Source organism: Leptidea sinapis, chromosome 40 (genome assembly GCF_905404315.1).
Source record: "Leptidea sinapis chromosome 40, ilLepSina1.1, whole genome shotgun sequence".
NCBI lineage: Eukaryota > Metazoa > Arthropoda > Insecta > Lepidoptera > Pieridae > Leptidea > Leptidea sinapis.
The window spans coordinates 87,738-108,072 of record NC_066304.1 but is presented as its reverse complement, the minus strand read 5'-3'; the positions used below and the strand labels follow the sequence as shown (position 1 = coordinate 108,072).

General features: G+C 33.9%; 1 protein-coding gene across 1 annotated transcript; it reads right to left on the bottom strand.

Annotated features, from left to right (window-relative positions):
* Positions 1 to 719: 719 nt before the first annotated feature.
* On the bottom strand, positions 720 to 7,146 carry LOC126976305 (F-box/LRR-repeat protein 14). Its single transcript, XM_050824583.1, has one exon. It carries the CDS (start codon positions 6,966 to 6,968, stop codon positions 5,643 to 5,645), a length of 1,326 nt encoding a protein of 441 aa, XP_050680540.1. The 5' UTR covers positions 6,969 to 7,146; the 3' UTR covers positions 720 to 5,642.
* Positions 7,147 to 20,335: the final 13,189 nt, after the last annotated feature.

Here is a 20,335-nt window from a genome sequence, read left to right as displayed (position 1 = left end):
ACAATACAGTGCCGCTCAGGATTTTGAAAAACCCAAATATTCTGAGCGGCAATACAACTGCGCTCGTCACCTTGAGACATAAGTTGTCAAGTCTCATTAGCCCAGTTATTTCGCTAGCTAAATAATCGTGAGTACCCGTCATAATAATTACAATGTTAAAGTTCCGCGATGATAAAAGTTTAATAACATATATTCCCAGTAAGCTGGTGTCTTAGGACACTTGTATTGGGAATACCTTAGGTATTAGGCTTTGCGTAAAACTTAGCTGAGTGTAAGCTAAGCATAATCTTTGATTTTTTTTATAGTCATTTGCAACTGTAATTATGCTGAGCAAAAGTCAAGTTCGCGTTTTATCACACTTTGGTAAGTTTAACGTCAGTAGAGTCTGAATGATTGCGAAATTGAAGTGGCAGTGGGAGCTGGGCACATAGTTCGATGGACAGATGGAAGTAAAGTCCTCGAATGGCGACCACGTAGCGGAAGACGCAGTGTTGGTAGGCCCCACAAGATGGACCGACGATCTGGTCCAGATCGCCGGAATGCGTTGGATGAGGGCAGTGAAAGACCGATCGTTTAAATCTTTGGGGGAGGCCTTTGTCCAGCAGTGGACGTCTTCCGGCTGATGATGAGAGTCTGAGCATAATCAAAGTTTTCACGCTGAAAGTTGAGTAACTCATTTATGGTAATGGGTATGAAAGGAATTAAATAAAATTCAATAATAAATTGTAACTTAAACGATGGCTTTAATACATTTCATCTATTTTACATTCAGTTTGTACAAAAACAACGTTTGAGTAAACATTCAATGTTTCAAATTCGATTTTTTGCGAATGTGGGTACCTTAAAATAATTTAAAATTACGTATAATAGAGATCGCATGAGCTTGTTTTGTTCATTAATAAGTTATTCTATTCGTTAGTTCAACTTAAAGGAATTCTAAGGGGTTAATATTATTTTGACGTGATTAAGTAAAATCTCAACGGATACTTAAGATGTCTGTGTTGAATTTGAAAATTCATTAGAATTTTCAAATTCAACACAGACTGGTCATTTGAAAATAAGTGAATACCAATAATAAGAATTAATAAAAATGTCTAAGATAATTTATACGTCTAGATAGAGTCTTTTGCTGTTAGATAACCTATAGAAACAGGCCAGGAATATTAGTTAAGTGCGCGTGACAAGCTTACACTCGCGTTTTGTATGACACTTTGTGTTAGTAGTGTGCGTGAATTGCACAAAATAGAGGTTTGTTTAAAATACAATTTTTATCGACTTTTTGACAGCTGTCAACGTCTCTCTAGACGTATAAATAATCTAAGAAAAATGTCTTAAAAGCGCTTGACCCAGAAGGCATACCAAGTCTAAAATTATGTCTTAAAATCAGTTGTCTCCCTCAGACTCTGTGAGGCAGACAGAGAAAACGAACTCGGCGTTGCATCGATTGCAAAAATGACCTCTAGAATATTTTCTTCTTAGTTGTGACAATTTTGTTCTTATAACTCTACGGTATAGATCATAAAATTAGAATATACTAGAATATATAGACGACCTCACAGGAGTTGTCAATGTGTGCGTAAGATAGTTTAATATTCAAAATACTCAGGAGCGAATTCAAAGCGTGGCTGACTGTTTACGACTTTTCATTCAAAATAGGTTACAGTTACAACAAATTCGCTTTCCTTTACTCTCTTACTGTATCTCCGTTAGAGATGATCTCTTTTGCACGCTTTGTTTGTCTATACGCTAGTATATTTTAAGTCTATGTATGGTTTAGATAAAAAAATACAGTCAAAATATATAAAAACAGAAGTTTTGCATTTAAGACATTATATATAAAAGAAAATTATGATTTTTGCATTTTAGTAATAGTTAATAGACAGATATTGTCGGTATCCATAAAAGTTAGTCACATATATTTCAGTTATAATATACAGCGCTATATAGCTTTATATTTTTAACTCTGTTGTGACGTCACTAAGGCAGATCTTCTGAACGCTTTCTGACTTTTTGTCGAAGAATACTATGTAATTATTGCGTTGCTATAATATATTCTATACATCGTAGGAGTTACTTTGTTCCTGGGGTACCTTAAAACTTGGTAAAAAATTATAACTAAGAACAAACCAAGAATACGCAAAATGTTTACAAAAATACATTTTGCTTATACATAATTGTTTTATTTGGATGTATAACGTTTCCTTGACATTCGGAAAACTTCAGAATTATCATTGTAATGACAGTGTTGTCAGCGATATACGGCCGTTTTCAATAACCTATCTATCCTTAGTTTAACTTACTAGAGGTAGACAAATCCATCATTTTACGCTAACTTACATTTCAATATTCTATCGACATAAAGCATTGGACATGACTATGGATAGATAAGATCTTGTCATTAAACGGTGACAGCAATGTATCCGTAACTAGAGGTACTTTATTGAAAACGGTCGATAGTCAACATGTATCCTTGGTTTAATCTCAAGTATAACTTTATACCAAGTTAATTTGTAAGGCCGTAACGTTATATTTACTGCCCCAATTGCTGACATGCGAGAAAAATTAAACTGTTTTTAATGATGGGCTATAGAAGACTCCCAGATCCAAAGTAACTCAATCTTACTGTTAATGGAAAAAGTCTTTTTGATGTCAGCAATAGACAAGAGCGAGAACCTGATTCTTGAATCTTTTTATGAGGATTTTTAATCGGAACTGATATTGGCCTGCGACAGAAAAATTTAATTTAAATTCTTAAATCAAAAAAAAGATCTCAGCTCATTGTTCTTCTTAAAAAAAACATTAGCCAAGTTTTATAGATTAAAGAATTCAAATTCTGAAAAATCAGGGTTTCGTTCCCGGTAATTTATCTCTCCAAAATTTATCCAATCGTAACTTATTTTGGAAACTAAATCGATAGGTAAAGTAATCTGGCACAGAATGCCAGATTAATTTTTACGCTTATTGTAGTCGGATTATTTTTGTAGGCCTTTCTTTGCGGCTTATATAATTTAGCCGTCTTAAGCACTTTTTAAAGTACTGGAGCACAAAAAAACAGAGAGGAATAGATAATAATAAAGTTGATCTTATTTGAAAATCACTTTTTCTAGGGTTAAAAACCAAAATGACAAGAATCAGGAACATACGAGTATGTAAGACCAGACCGAAGGAAATCGTGTCGTATCTAGGTATCTAGGTATTGCCATCTTATTATTTAAAATGCATACCTATATTGAGAATTTAAAGTGCATTCGTTATAGAAAAGATATTCTTTGGTTGTGAAAAGAACTGATGACTTTAACATGTAATAACCGTTTGTATTTACGGCGTACTAAGTATTTAGTTTTATTAGTCAAATCATTCGACTTTTATCTCTATCGAGTAAACAAAAATTATACGATTTATAGAATTAATAAGCTTTAATCTATACTAATATTATAAAGCTGCAGTGTTTGTTTGTTTGTTTGTTTGAACGCGCTAATCTCTGGTACTACTGGTCCGATTTGAATGATTCTTTCAGTGTTGGGTAGTCCATTTATCGAGGAAGGCTATAGGCTATGTTTTTTTTTCAAAATTAGGGATCCGTAATAAAATTGCTATTTTGTAACACAAGGTGTAAAATCGAAAACCTATTTTTGCGTGCGCTGCAAAAACTATTGACAATAGAACAAAATGATGTACAGGCTATAATATAGGCAATATTTTATTACTTATAAAACTATCGCGTGAATTAAACTTTATATGGCAAAACAACGTTTGCCGGGTCAGCTAGTTATCAATAACTCTGCAAGAAGGGAACCAAACAACGCATTTATTATAGTACCACAATTAGGTATAGTCAAGGAATTTGAATCGCGTACCGCCCTAAGCCTAAATTGCTGATGACAATTGTTAATACTAAGGGCTATCTTTCTTTGAAACGCTAATATGAACGTGATACGGATGTGCTAAACGAATATAAGCTTTAAGATATTTCCATATTTCAAGCAATAAGTCAGCAATCAAAATGTACGCGAATCAGGTTGCTTGACTGTACCTCGACCGAGGCTGAGATCTATAGAGCTAACTTAAACTTTGCTGAGTCTTTACTCACGTAAAACTTTGCTGATTGTGAAAACGCGAATTTGGCTTTTGCATTGGGCTGTCTTACATTAAGCAAAGCATAATTTTCGATGTCAATTGACTATAATAATACGCTAAGCTTACACTCAACTAAGTTGTACGTGAGTAAAGTCAATCCCCCTTATTCATTATAGTCTGCTAACTTAAAGCATTGCTAATTCTCACTCTGTCTTCTTCTATTGACCTAAGTCAGAATGAGAAAAAACACTCCTTAGCGGCTGTTTAAAGTTAGCGGACCATTATGAATAAGGGGGTATGTACCTACGCCCTATAGATTTCAGCCTCATACTTGTGCATATTTATCATTACCTAAATATCCTCCGATGATTTTTGTTTTCAGGCATTCGGAGATACCGAGACGACCTTTAAAAAATACCGTAAAATCTCTGCCAGAAACATATTTTCAACAGTTATTTTAAAATTAGCAGTTTAATAGAATAGCATCTATCATATTACCTATATCTATTAGATTATCTACTAAAATGCAAAACATCTATGTCTTTTTATAATTCCTCTCTTTTGCGAAATATTAATTTATTGAATCTTAAAATGTAATGTCTTATTTTGCGAAGGCGTCCTGGTAAAGTTATAATAATAAGATTTTCAGCATTGGATGTTTTATTTGGCTTATATTTGGCATAATTTGCTATTAAGTTGAAAAGTGACTCCAGAAAATATAATACACAGCGTTTTGAAATCATTGGATAAAATAATATTAATTGAATATTGAAATAATAAAAATTGAATATTGAATTACTTTAATTGCAATGTTTTCTTATTGTTGCAATATAAAATATTAACTATGTTTCCGGGTGATACTTCTATGAAAGAATTTTGTCCAAAAATTTTTCAGAATTGGTTAATATCAACAATTAAAGATAAAACAATGTTCATTATCTATATTAAACTTAAAAAATATCAATTTTAACTAAAAACAAAATGCATTTAAACAATTTTGGAAGGAAATGTGTGTAAAAACAATAAGACTTCTGCCTCTCAAACAGAAACATGAATAAAAACTTAAATATATACAAAGATTCGCAAAATATCGAATTAAAACGACAATTTAATAATGACTACACTAACTAATGGAGCAATTACATTAGAATACCAGACATTTCATAATCGCTGGTAAAATTTAAATTACCTTATATTTTTATACGTCACTAATTATAGATAAGAGTATACATGTATAAGCTGAAACCCAAAGGTCCCAGCTTAGTGTTGCGACTAGGTTTTGGGGCGACTTTCTCAAACTTAACCAAACTAAACGGACAATATTTAAAAAAATAATCACAGTACATAAAAATCAGTCAACAAACTTACATAGCAACAGATTACTAACAGAACGTAAAGAAAGCTACCCCGTCTCCTAACGATTGTTGTTCAATAATACCTTATAATAATTAATATTGGTTAATAATTTTATATTTTGTCCATTATACAACCTTGGTTTCGTTTCCAACATGGCGTCGCACGCACACATGCAAACGCGGCACAGAGATACACTTATGTTTGTGTGGTCACCGCACATGCCATAGGCCTAGATTGAGAACACTTAGCCGTGGCAACTTCACAATATGGTCCAATCCTTGCGGAGTTATGCAAGTACAACCGTACAGATCTATTGCTTTCAAATTCAGCAATCCGTCGCCTAAGGCCCGGAGTCCTCTATCCGTTACACGCGTACATTGGCCTATATTGAGCGTTTCTAGCTGCGATAGCCTTGCGACTCTTTCTAAACCTTCATCAGTGAGTCTGCACGCGCTTAGTGACAGCGAGCGGAGGCCAGATAGGCCTAGAGTAGCGTGCGATAGCGCCTCGTCGCCTACTTTGTCGCAAAACGATACATCCAAGGCTCTCAATCGACCGCTTTCAGCTAAATGAGCCACACCTGCGTCCGAAACTCCATCACAGGCTCTCAAATTAACATCCTCCAGATAAGACAGTTTCGCTAAATGACGTAATCCTGCATCAGTCACAGCAACACAAAAGGAAAGATTGATAGATGTGAGTTTAGGAAGCCCGGTTGCAGCGTGTTTCAGCGCGTCATCTGTTAACCTTTGGCAGTCTTGTAAACCTAAATATTCCAAATCTGGAGTACCCCTGGCATCTCCACCGCCACATAAATGTGCAATACCATCGTCGTTAACGTGCCAACAGGATCTGAGGTTCAATTTTCGTAGTTTTCTCAATCCCCAAGCGATCAACAAGAGTCCTGTATCAGTCACGTTGCAACAACCACCCAGTTCGAGCTCTTCCAAGTTCTTCAGCGACTGAGCTATTCTGCCAAGCGATGAATCAGTGACTTGCTTACAAAGTGATAGATCTAATCGTCTCAATGAAGGCAACTCAGTTGCAAATGCGCTTGCAAGCGCTGAATCAGTTACACTATAACAACCGCTAAGGGAAAGTGATTCCAAACCAGGTAAAGATGAAACGGCGTCACGCAAGCCGCGCCTCAATGATAAAACTTGAAGTTTTCTTACTCCGCGCCGAGCTAGTGACGCAAACAACACGGAAGCTGGCCTTCTTAAATGTAAAGCGGCTTCAACTCCTCGCCACACTGACCTTCTGTCCGCAGCATCACGCCAGGATCGACAAACTTGCGCAGCTCGACCCCTGTCTCTAACAGGCAGCCGCTCGAAAATTAAAGCGAGAATTTCTGGATACAATCTTGATATATGCGTTCCATTCTCAGGTACCGGTTCAGGTAGTGATGTAGATATATGTGGCCTGTGTAGTCGGTACGGAGCGGTTCGGTTTTTACGTCGGTTCACGGTTGGTAATTCGGTAATGCCGAGGCGGTCGTCACGCCAGGACATCACTTCCTCTGTCCACGCACTCATCACAGCACTACAAGTTACAACATGGTACTGTAAACACAACGCGGCCCAGGAGCTGGGAGCAAATGACGTGCGTTCCACGCGGAAGCTAAACGCGTACTGAGCGAGGGGAGAGGGCCCCCGCCGGTTGTGGGCGCGAGGCGATTGGTCGCGCTCGACGGCACGTGACGCACGCCGTATCGATTCGGAGGCTCTGCGGCGGCATTTTTAAGTTGGCGGCCGGAGTTCCCGCCTTCGTCCCGCACTGCTCGCGACGCCCGTTTCAAAGAATACGTTTAAAACAGAACTGCCAAATTATATGTGAGATACGTCAGCATGTATTTATTATTTACCACATTATACATACCAAATCAATATAATACCATCTTGTATGCCAAAGTTTCTTCGCTCTTAAATCTAAATATAAAAATACATTTTTAAATCAATAAAGTTAAACAGTAAAAGTCTGAGCTATGCCGCGTTGACTTTTAAATTGCATATTAATAATATCATTGGATATTAAACACATTTATGTCAGTTTCTAATGATAATAATCTATCTCCTATTAATATAAATATCCGGACGACCGAGCCTTGCTCGGATTTTTAAGAATGTACAAAACTTGAACAAAAAAAAACTAATAGGACATCTGGATTCGAACCGGGGTCTTCTGCTTTCCGGATCACCCAATGTCCCATCTGAGCTATAATAGTCTTGTATATAGTGGCGAAATTTACCTTTGTATTCTAATGTTATTGTAGCTGTTTCTCATTCAAACATGGATAAAACCATTTTTTTTAAATTGAAACCTAGCTAGATCGATTTATCACCCCCGAAATCCCCTGCATACTTAATTTTATGAAAATCATTGGAGCCGTTTCCGAGATTCAGATTATATATTATATACAAGAATTGCTCGTTTAAAGATATAAGATATATCATACAATACGATATGAATTAAATCATTCTCACGTAGACTGTTACTCTACTTATAACGAGACGAAATAATTATCATTTAAGTTAGAGTCAAATTCACTTTCTTCTTTTGAGTAAAGATTATTATTATAAATTGATAATTTCTCGTCTTCATTATACCTGTGGCATTGAAACGCAGCCAACGTGAGAAAGCTTGAATTTGATAGTTTAAAAAAATATCACTAACAACAAAAATTTACCTTTAATTTACTTCAAAATTGAAATGGGTTTGATATATTATAATTTCTGTCACAAAATTATTGTATTTTCTGCATATCCGGTGATACGTTACAATGCAACGAGCACCTACATAATATTTTTTTTCATACTTTTAATGCCGAGTATCATAGTCCTTACCTAGGCATCTCTCTGTTCTATGATTCAATCAGGACTGAAAGTTTTTATTTAAAAATAAACTGTATTTATACATTTACTAAGTCTGTTCTCTTCCGAAATATTATATTTCGAAATGCCTTGTCTTACGCTGATCAGACAAAAAATTAAGATACACGATATGATAACGATCTGATCGAGATCAATGTAAGATTTCTAAAGCTTAAAATGCGTAAGCTCTGAATAGTGATTTTCATTTTTATAATACTATAAATAAGGGATTGGTTGGACTAATTCTAGTAGGCTTCATAAGATACATAATAGCTTTAAAGGTAAATGTAACTTTTATAATAAAGTCCCAGCCACGGTTCAGGCATTATCTATAAATAAATTTTAATGTTTTAAAAAAAAATGGCTCTATCGTAAAACCTACTACTCCATAGCTAAATATCTAATTGATCGGACAGCTTGGGACTATATTATGATTATTTTATAGCAATAACAATGATACGATAGAAATACAATATTATATACTTTATTAAAAAGAGCGCAAAAAAGAATGCTGGGAGAGTTTCTTGCGCCACTTCTTCTCTCTCAGAGAGCCATCAGTTTTCGAAGCGGTGGTTAGAATGGTAGTGTTAGAAATGACATCAAAAAGAATTGTAATGGAATCAATTTTGAGAAAATAAATCCCTTTTATGTCTTTTGAAGTAAAACTTCTTTAGGCGCGGCTTAGGGGTATGGGGTCAGTAAAAAGTCAATTAAAACAATTTTTTGACCCGTTATAAATTTATGGTTTTAAAAAAAAGCATTTCAATATGCTCAGTAATATTTTTTGAAAATCTCCAAGTGTATAATTTGTTTATTTATTACCTTCTTTTATAATAACTAATAAATAAGTTTAGAGTCTGACATTTGCAACATTGGTTTTAGTCTTCGCCCATTATAAGGACAGGCAAAGGGTTCGAGCCCTTACAGCCATATTTGTTAATATTCAATAAGAACGTCATATTGATATGTGCTAATAATAATATAACCTTTAATTTCTTATTATCAATTCTTTTATTTAATGAGTGAATAATAAAAATGTGCGAATGGTATTAATTAATTATAAATAGAATATAAAATGAAAATAATAATCAGGCAAATAAAATGGCGGAATCCCAGGAACATTTTACTCTTTCATCAATAAAAATAATAAAAGAGAAAATCAAGAACCTGATAATGACTTGACCTGTAAAAAGTGTAAAAGTTTATTTTCTGATGGATAATAATATCAAAATATAACATTATATAATTCTTTGTAAAATATATAAAATCTCACTTGATAAAATTATATTATATATATAATAAATAGGCATTTTTTTATTTTAGGTAGAGAAAATGCTATGAAAAAGATTGCTCAAAAGATGAAAATACACAGGCCTTCAAAAGTAAGTATCACACTTTTAAAATTGGGATAACGCTTTAAGTTCACAAGATATACTTTCGAAATAAAAAGGACTCCAAAGAGAAATTAATTTTGTACATAAAAACTTTATAGTCGGTAACTTTCTTTTAATAATTGGCTGAAAAAAAACTTCAAAAACAAAACCATACCTTTTTCAAAGTGGACGTTTCCGAATTACAATTTTACCATTCACATTTTTCTTTCTGTTTTAAATTTTTTTCAAGATCGATGGGTCTTGTTTTAAAAATTTATGCTAAAAAGCACATAACATTTATTTATCATGCCTCTTTCAGTTGAAGAATGTGCTAGGATCATGGCTTTTCTGGAACTAGGCATCAGTATGCGTCGCACTGCATGAATGGTGGGTGTGACGGTACGAACGGTCCAGAAGGTAAAGCGAAGGTACGAAGAGACTGGACACCATCTGAGGAGAGCTTGTAATGGCAGACCCAGGTGTACCAGTGCCCGAGAAGATCGTTATATTATTTCCACTGTGTTAAGAAATCGCCACCAAAATGCAGTTGAAGTCCAGCAACAGCTACTTCAGACCCAGAGGGACTACATTAGTGACAGTACAGTGAGAAGAAGACTTGCTGAAGCAAATTTGAAACCCCGAAGACCAGCGAGTGGCCCAAAACTCGAGAGACAGCATCGAGTAGCGAGACTGCAATACGCCCGTGAACACATGCAGTGGGATGAAGAAGAATGGTCAAGAATTTTGTTTGCAGATGAGTCTCGATTCTCCCTTTATACTTCTGATGGAAGGCGAAGTGTTTACAGGCGACCTGGTGAGCGATACCTTCAAGCCTGCATCTCAGAAAGAGTCCAATACGGTGGAGGCAGTGTACATGTATGGGCTGGCATATCTTCAGAAGGTCGCACAGAGCTAGTAGCCATAGAAAATGGCACCCTCACTTGGCAAAGATACGCTCAAGAGATTCTCAATGAGTATGCAGGGCTGTATTTAGCAAATATGGGTGATGGATCGATGCTGATGCATGATAATGCCCGGCCACACACGGCTCATATCGTACAAGAGTATATTCAGGAGGTCGGTATCAGCGTGATGGCTTGGCCATCAAGAAGTCCTGATCTCAACCCGATTGAACACGCCTGGGATGAGCTTGGGAGGCTAGTCAGAAATCGCAGACCACCACCTACTACCCTCAGGGCACTAAAGCAGGCCCTGGTAGAAGAATGGGAGAATATATCCCAACATCGGCTCCGAAACCTAGTGTTCAGTATGCCAGACCGGCACGAAGCTGTAATCAGAGCTCGAGGAGGCAATACCAGTTATTAAAAATTAAATAATATGTAATACATTTTAGTTGAATTTTTTTACACTAAACTAAAAATGTCTATTTTCATTGTTTTATCTTTTTTAAGTTAAAAATGTTACTAATGTATAATTTTAGTTTCTAAGAATTAAAGCCTATAAAATTTGCAACAGAACGTTTTTAATCTTAAATCTCTACCTTCTATAGTTAAGAAAAAAAATTAATTTGAAAAGTGTGATACTTACTTTTGCAGGACAGTGTATATCGTCAGCGTTTCCGAGAAAAAAAAAATAGCAAAATATCTAACAATGCTCCTAGCCAATGCTCCTTTATTAATACACGAGTGCTTAGTTGGTAATACGGCTTTATTTAATGTAATATATATTATGTATCTGTTAATTATTTCTAAAGTTAATTATTATTAAGTTTTACTTCAATCACGCGTAAAGATTATACGCACATACTTTATTTTATTTAATTTACGAAAATCTAAGCTTTTTATTCTTTCAGTCACATAAATATGTCAATTCTATATTATATTTTCAATTCCGAAAATTACATTATTTCCACTACTGTGTATCAAAACGTAAATCCGTGCTAATAGCATGTATAATTATTTAATAGGCAGTATTTCAAATTTAGGCATAAAATAAAGTCAAATATTTCCATGTTCTTTGTCTCAGTATAGTGATAAGGCGGCAAAACAAGTCACCGCGCGATACATATTCTTTTGCGTTGCACTTGCCGACACCGTATGAGCAATCGAATTTGAGCTGTATACCAATCCAAGAAGGTGCTTATTCAAAATGAGCAATAAGATCACATTCCTGTGACATGGGTCTTGATAACTAGTTGCTTGATATCAGCCAACTATTACAAGGGCAACCGGTTGCGAGCGCTCCCAATATGATATTCGAATTTAAATGGAATGGAACGCGAAGACCGTTTTAGGAATTAGCATTGCAATGCAGTTAAATTGATAATTTTTAATATAAACTAATTATAAATTTAAATTTGGTTTAATGAAATTTCCATTCTTGTTGATCTGTGGAAAAACAGTATTCTATAGCATAGACAAGCATATTTTTTACACTCGGTTAGCTTCCAGCTCAAAATAGTCTTTCCAGCGATTGATAACCATAGACAGTGTCAATACGAAAAAAAACACAGACAGTGTCAATTAGAAAAATAAAATAAACGTGCATGACAATGTTATTATTGAATATTAATATTTTTAATTATTAATTCAATTTCAATGCAATACAATTCAAATATAATTATTAATACTGTTTTGTGTTATTTTTGTATATTGATATAATATAAGAATTTAGTTACTAATTACTTATAACTTTAGCCATGTTGATTTTTTATTTTACTTCCTCTAATAGTTGTTAGATAGTTCTATTCCTTACAGTGTTTTGTTGGTTCTATGAGAGAAGAAAAGATTAAAAAAAGCAGCAGGCAAAACACGATGTAGTAGATTGAGAAAGGAGAACTTAAATTTGTTGGAATACGAGTAGAGTTTTGTCAATAGAAGAAACGTAGAGACATAACTATGTCTTAAAACTTTAAATTTAGAAAATATAATTTATTCAAAGTCAAATCAACTTAAACTAAGCGCTTTTGAATTGTCATTAAAAATATTATGGTTATTTGAATTACTGAATCTACCTACTATTTGTTTGGAAAAAGTAGAGTTCGTGAGAAAAATATAACTACAACAAGCTGAACGGCAACTCTTTTAAATTAAATAGAGTATTTTACATTGGCTGGAAATATACTGGTACTGCATTCAATATATGAATCGTGTTCAAATTTAAAAGCGTTTTAAATATTAAATATTTTATAAAAGTTGTAAAGAATAAACTGGATGTACTTAAGCATATGGATGCATCAACCTTTACAGCTTGAATTATTTTTATACTTATTGATAATATGATATGATCACGGACGCGTAAAAAAATAAGGACTCCGTGTCACCTTAGATAACAGTGAGGCACAAAAATAAGCCCGTAAACGTGTAAATACACAGCCCCACGCATACACTTACACTAATACAAGCCGATCGGCCGCCATTATGAGATTTGCCATCGTTTGTGACAGATCAGTTTGCGTCGCAATAAACTATTTTAAAAGAACCGTCGTGCGTTGTGCAAAAGTGTAGAAACAATACTATAAAAGTATTTGTGGATATATGATTATTTAAGTGAGAAAAAATTGTGTAACTGGTATACCTCGTAACGGCACACACACTAGCATAAAGGTGCTTCACTTGCTAATATCACAGCGCGGAGTCCTTTTTTGATGTTAGACTTCTATTGGTGCGTTAGGAAAAAAAATCAAAGTGAATTTTACGATGCGTCAAGCAAATTCGACACCCTGACGTTAGCTGGTCAACTAGACCATTTATATCATTCAGCTACCAAACCTCTACTGAACCACAATCAATGGACGAGAATTAAATAAATTTAAATTACCGATTCTACCATATGATTCTAAAATGTAGAGCTCGTGAGAAGAACATATAAGAAACTCAACAGTCACTCTTTTCAATCAATAGAGTATTTTACAATGGCTGTAATATACAAAACAAATTAGTTTGTAAGGCGCTGCAGCCAATATAATATTAATTGTGTTCGTTAAAAGCGTTTTGAATACAAAATATTTTATAAAAAGTAATACAGAATAAACTATATAAATATAAATTATCGTATATTGGATGCATCAACCTTTAGAGCTTGAATTCATTGTTTGTGTAAGGATGCTTCGTTTATATGTATATATATGTATAAATTTCATTTCATTTCAACATAATGGTGGTACCTACTGTCACAATTAGTAATCGTATCAACAAATATTTTTTTTTATTTTTTAATTATTTTTTTTATTAACATTTTTATGATTTTTTAACTATAACAGGTCGAACTGGAACCACAAGCAGTACCCAGAGCAGAATGCAGTATGTAGCAGTAGTATATTTTAAAGTTATAACATATAACTTTATAATAATATATGTATCTTTAATTTTGATATAATGCTCCCACAATACCTTTATTAATGTACTGTGTCTGTGCATTGATGCATATATTAAACTCTGATGGTAAAATTTTTAATTAATTTATACTTTTTTGTTTTTTTTACTGACTCATAGATTGTAATTAAAATTATTGGTAAAATAAGATGAAGTTTTGCAAGTTTTCTCATGAAACCTTTTCCCTAGTGGTGATAAAAGGTAGAACTTAGAACATTCATATGCATAATTTTTTGACTAAATTGAATCAGGATTATGATTATTAAATTTTATATATTCTTCAAAAAGGTATATAATTTTTGAAAAATTACTGCAAAGTTTCAAAAGTATAATTTTTTTTACATGTCTTTACACCCCAAATACTATATTGGTTATAGTAAAATCTTGCGCATTCGTTGTCAGGTGTACGTATTAATAGAAAAGAATATATATAATAAACTTTATCCCCTATAAATTGGATTTATATCAAGCACATATCGATAGTACCTACCTAGTTATCAACATACACGTATACATACATAAACTCACGCCTTGTTCCCGTCGGGGTAGGCAGAGACAATAGAATGCCATTTGCTTCTATCTTTACAAACCTCACGTGTTTCCTCTACATTCATTACTCTTTTCATACATGCTCGCCGGTTCCGGGTTCTTCGGACCTCTCCTTTTCTCAAAACGTCCCCAATTTGGTCGACGAATGTTCTACGAGGTCTCTCGCGACCGACTTGCCCACACACACTTGCCTTATATATTTGATGCGTCATTCTTTCTTCACTCATTTGCTCCACATGTCCAAACCATTTCAGCATTCCTTTTTCAGTCCTTGTCACAACATAGTTACTTATACTATATATTAGATAGAAATATATTTGACCCCATCAAATACAATATATTTGTATTGTGTATAATATATAGAATTATAAATTTGAAATGCGATTTCAATTAATTAACTCTGGCTGGTATTAGAAGAAGAAAAGGGAAAAAAAGGAGACTGTATGGAAAGGACCTCAAAGGTACGTAAAAGAGGCAGACCTTCTGCTAGATGTGAAGACGAAATTATTCAGTCGGCTGGCAGTAATTGGTAGCACAAACTACAGAAGCCTGGCAATCCTTGGAGGAGGCCTTCATCTTGTAGAGGGGTTCTTGCAAATATAAACTAAAACAAAAAAAATACTTATATAACTTACAATTAGTATTACAAATGTTGCTAATCCTAGGAAGTTGTAACTCTTTATTGCAAGAAATATAATGCTTTTCTTGCTGGTATTAATATTTTTTATTATTTAATAATTCAAATTAAAATTGGAATAATGACATAGGTTCTGTTTTTAATAATCTATGGTATTCTTATGTACGCTGTTGTTTTAATAATTTAGACTGGCCGGTATAATCGAAATACATTTGTAATATGGTATAAATAGCACAGATTTCTCAATCTTGGATGAAATCTTGGCGTGTCGTTGCCAAAGCGGATATAAAATAGATAAGGAAATAACATTAACAAAAAAAACAGAGATTAACGGTCTTAATTATAATAATTATGATTGTTATTCTTTTAATAGTATAAAGTTATATGTCGCTTGTTTCTCCTGTCGGTTTCATCGCTAATTTCTTGATTCGCTTTTCACTATCATTCAGAGAATATCTCGTCAAAGTCAAAGTTTTTATTTGCATAAACATGTTAGATTAATGTTACGTAAATATTATAACGTTTATATTTATTAAATAATTTTTATTTTTTGAGAAATATACAGTACAAATTATTTACATATGACTTAACACTTACAAATAGTAAATATCATTTTCTGAATGATATTTTATTCGCTGTCGGCAGGTAAGGTGCCCATGAAGCTGGCAACGTTACCTCTTTGTATGGCCAAACTTATCCTTTGACAGAGGTACGTACCAGATCTTGGGTCACCTGTTAAATCGGTTAGACGCCTGGATAACTCTGTTATGAGTTTTTGTGCCAATGAACCCCAATTTAACAACCACAATTGAACTACCTCCTAAACGGCTGGACCGATTTTGATGATATTTTTGTTTGTTTCAGTGAATTTGAATCTAAACCAATCGGTTTAGATTCCCAATTCCGTCCATATGATACAATTCTCCTGCTCATGTGTATGTTAGTGAACTCCGCCTAACGGCTGGACCGAATTTTCAAATTTAAGACGTGTGTACAGGACAACGTCTGTTGGGTCCACTAGTATAGGTATAATATACAAACCACCGCATAACTTGAACCCTGGTGTTGCGAATGTCCATGGGCGGTTACCTCAGCACTTCCCATCACCTAAGCCTCCTGTACATTTATCCCCTTTTGTGTAAAAAAATTCAAATTTAATTTAATTTTTCTCACAATCACATAGTACTGTTTATTAATATCGATATTTAGACATAGTTTGAATTGAGAGAGACCAGTGCTTGAAATAGATAATTAACCACCAGTGAGAGGCTCCTTTGCACAGGATGCCGGCTAGATTATGGGTACTACAACGGCGCCTATTTCCGCCATGAAGCAGTAATGTGTTAGCATTACTGTATTTCGGTCTGAAGGGCGCCGTAGCTGGTGAAATTACTGGGCAAATGAGACTTAACATCTTATGTCTCAAGGTGACGAGCGCAATTGTATTGCCGCTCAGAATTTTTGGGTTTTTTGAAGAATTCTAAGCGGCACTGCATTGTAATGGGCAGGGCGTATCAATTACCATCAGCTGATCGTCCTGCGAATCTCGTCCCTTATTTTTATAACAAAAATAAAAGAATACGTGTGCTACAAGTCACCGTGCCCCCAAAGCACATGGCTGTAATGATGGAAAGGACGTACAAAAATAAATTTATTATTATAATGAAACTTAATTAAATAAAGTAAACTTAATTAGATAAAGAAAATAGTTATTAGTGCGGGTGATGGTTATGTGTGTGTTTAGTGTTTATGTGTGTAGTGACTTGGTGAATGTTTTGTAGAAAATAAAAAAAAGAATGGGCGATAATTTTATTCAAGTGTAAAAACATTAGAAAGGATGGTTGATTGCTTAGATCATTTATACGTCTAGACAGACTATGGCAGCTGTGAAAAAATCGAAAAAAATTGAGTTTAGAGCTAACCTCTATTTTGAGCAATTCACGCACACTAATACAATGTGTCATACAAATCGGGAGTGTAAGACGTAGCTTGTCACGCACACTAAACTAATATTCCTGGCCTGCTTTTATCACTTGTCTAACAGCAAGAGACTCTATTTAGACGTATTAATTATCTAAGCTTTTCTAGGCTATAATATATCTAGACTATACAATTATTAATTTATAAGTAACGCAACTATTTCTAGGCTCTGTAGGTCATATAACTCACTGGCCAAATCGCAGAACATTGATTACTAATTATGAAAATACTTAATTTACACACGTGACTTAGAAACCTTGTTTTCATATTTCATTTTTATTTTTCAATTATATATTACAATAGATTTTAGTTTTTAAATTGTTAAAATAACTGTCTTATAAACGTAGTAAAAATTATGAATGCTGTGGTAGCTTATAAGTGAATTAACTCTTATTCATATTATTATTATATTTTAAGTTTAAGCATGTAAAGAGTGTAATTTGTTAGTTGCCCAAATAAATAAATAAATAAAATATTAAAACAGCAGTTGGTTGCGACTTTCTGCGTAGATATTATTTTAATTAACAAAACTTTTTGTTTGTAAGCCTATTGGAATGAGACAAACAGTAATACTATAGGAACGTTGTCATAAGACCCGCATACAAATTGGTTTAGGTCTTTCTGAGATTAGCGAGATTAACAGACATCTCAATCTTCACCTCCACCAGAGCAATCACAGACAATGACAATGCAATATTGAATATTTGATTAAAAAGAGCGCCAAAAAAATGCTGGGAGAGTTTCTTGCGCCGCTTCTTCTCTCTAAGAGTGCCATTTGTTTCCGTAGCAATAGTAGTGTCAGTACATTAGAAATGACATCAAAAAGGACTCTAAAGGAATCACTTTTGAGAAAATAAATGCCATTTATGCCTTTTTACGCCTTTTATTTTGAAGGTATCTATGTTGTGCTGGAAATACCGCACAAAGAAACTTATTCCATAGTTTGGTTGGATGTGGCAGAAACTTCCTTGAAAACCGCACTGTGAAGGAACGCCAGACACACAAGTGGTGAGGATAATATCCAAGTTTGTTTATACTGTGTCGTAAGGCTGAATCCAGAAACAATCAAAAACAAACAACTTTCTGGAACGTTCCCCTTAAAAAGCGGTAGAAGACACACTATCCACGTCTCCACGAATCCTTAAAATTTTAATGTTTTACATATAAGACCATCACTGTCCTCTTCACAGGAGTCTTGTCATTGTCACACTAATTTTGTTCAATCAGAAATTTACAAAAAACAATGCAGTTTGAATGGTTTGTTTGTACATATTGAGTATCAAAGTTTTAAGTAGTAAAAAATTAATAATTAAATTTATTAACACATAATAAATGTTAAATATACAACTGCATCACCAAGTCAATTAGGCACTCAGCTGGAATGCTGTTTCCCAATGCACAATGACTTGAATATGATGAATTAAATATGATATATCATAGATACATATTAGCTTCCTTATTCATAATAAAACGCTTGTCGAAGGTATAAAGCTATATTAGTTAAAACGTGTTTTAAGCCTATCGAACGTTCGTTAAAATTCCTTATTCATATTCGTTAGATAAATCTCCTATAAGTAATACGTCTCTATAGTACGCAATGTTGCCATTTCGTGCAAAAAAATCATGATTTTAACTAATTTAATGAGGAACTGTCAATGGAAATAGACATCTTTTTAGTGACAATGGTTTGTCAGTTGGCAAATTCGATGTCAAAATAATTTCAAACTTCAAAAATCAAAGTTTTGAAGTCTGTCTATTGTCAATCTATGACGGATATCCAACAACTTTGACCGGGAAGCTATTTATCACATTATTTAACGAACAGCTGATCGATGTCGGCCATGTTTTTTTGCGTTTGAGTGCTTAAAATAGGTTTATAGAAGGGTCCTAGCTACTATAAGTCACGTCAGTTTAATCGAAGAGATAATGAGCGTTTTAGCTCTAATATGCGATTATGAATACCATTTTTTAACAAGCGTATATTAGCGATGTTTTAATCTCCGCTAACTCATTATGAATAAGACAGTAAATGTACAGACAAATAAAATGTGCGAAAGAGAAAAACAGCTCTAGTTCAGCAACTCATAGAGTACTGAATCCAAGAGTTTTAAAAAAGAAAGTCTTCATTGGCTATGGTATATGAAATTGGATAAAACTTTTCCTCAGCCCATTTATTTCACATTACTTCTTCCACTAATCTTCACATCTTTTTTTGGTTTATTTCTTTCCATTTATCTTTTCTGGGATATCATCTCAATTTTACATCTTTTGTCTTGTTCAATTATCATTTGTTTCGGCCTTCACCATTTAAGTTTTCTGATACTCGATGCTATATCTAGAACTTGGGTCTGTAAATCATAGCATTTTTTTCTCAGATCAGACCAGTTTGGTCTTTGTCCTCATAGTCACAAATAAAAGTCAAACTCATGAATTAATTATGCGACAGAATGAATAACCATTCTAGCGACTTGTAAAATTATCATTTTCAATTCCATTTTGGTAGTCTGTAGGTAACTGAATAATATTTTGTTTTAAAAATAGAATGATAAACATAAAAACGTTCAACTGATAGGCGTCCAGTTCATTGTAGACAGTTCACACTGCCCTTTCTCACAACAGCTGATTTACATAAGATATCCCGTTATGCGTATACCATACACTACTTTAAAGCTTTTGAAATAGAGCTCAAATTAACGTAGCAATAACTCAATTATAACAATCAAAGAATTTCATACCTTACGTTTAAACATATAAAGCTCAAAATCATTTGTAAGTGAACATGTTATTCTTAGAAGCGTGTATATATAAATGTGTAACTATAATCTATACTGGTATTGATACGAAGTTGATATTAATACAAGCTTGAAAGGACTTTGGACTATGGCAGATAGCAACGTCAATTTTTTTTTAAGGAGAAGGGACAAATGCTTACATATTCTTGCGTTATCATGGGAATTACAGAAACGTTATGGACCTATAAAATACTTTTTTTTTAAACTCATTGAACAGTTTTAGTTGTAAATCGTACGTGACAGAATGTTTCATGAAAAATGAGGGTGATGTTGACGTTTCTGGCGTTTTTTTGCAGTTATATTACTTTTAGCGCGTTAGGAAGAAATTATCAGAGCGAATCGCGCGCACACCGTCACGAAAATTTGA

Excerpts from the sequence above, each read along its gene's own strand:
- LOC126976305 (XM_050824583.1), bottom strand. The coding sequence starts at position 6,968 with ATGAGTGCGTGGACAGAGGAAGTGATGTCCTGGCGTGACGACCGCCTC.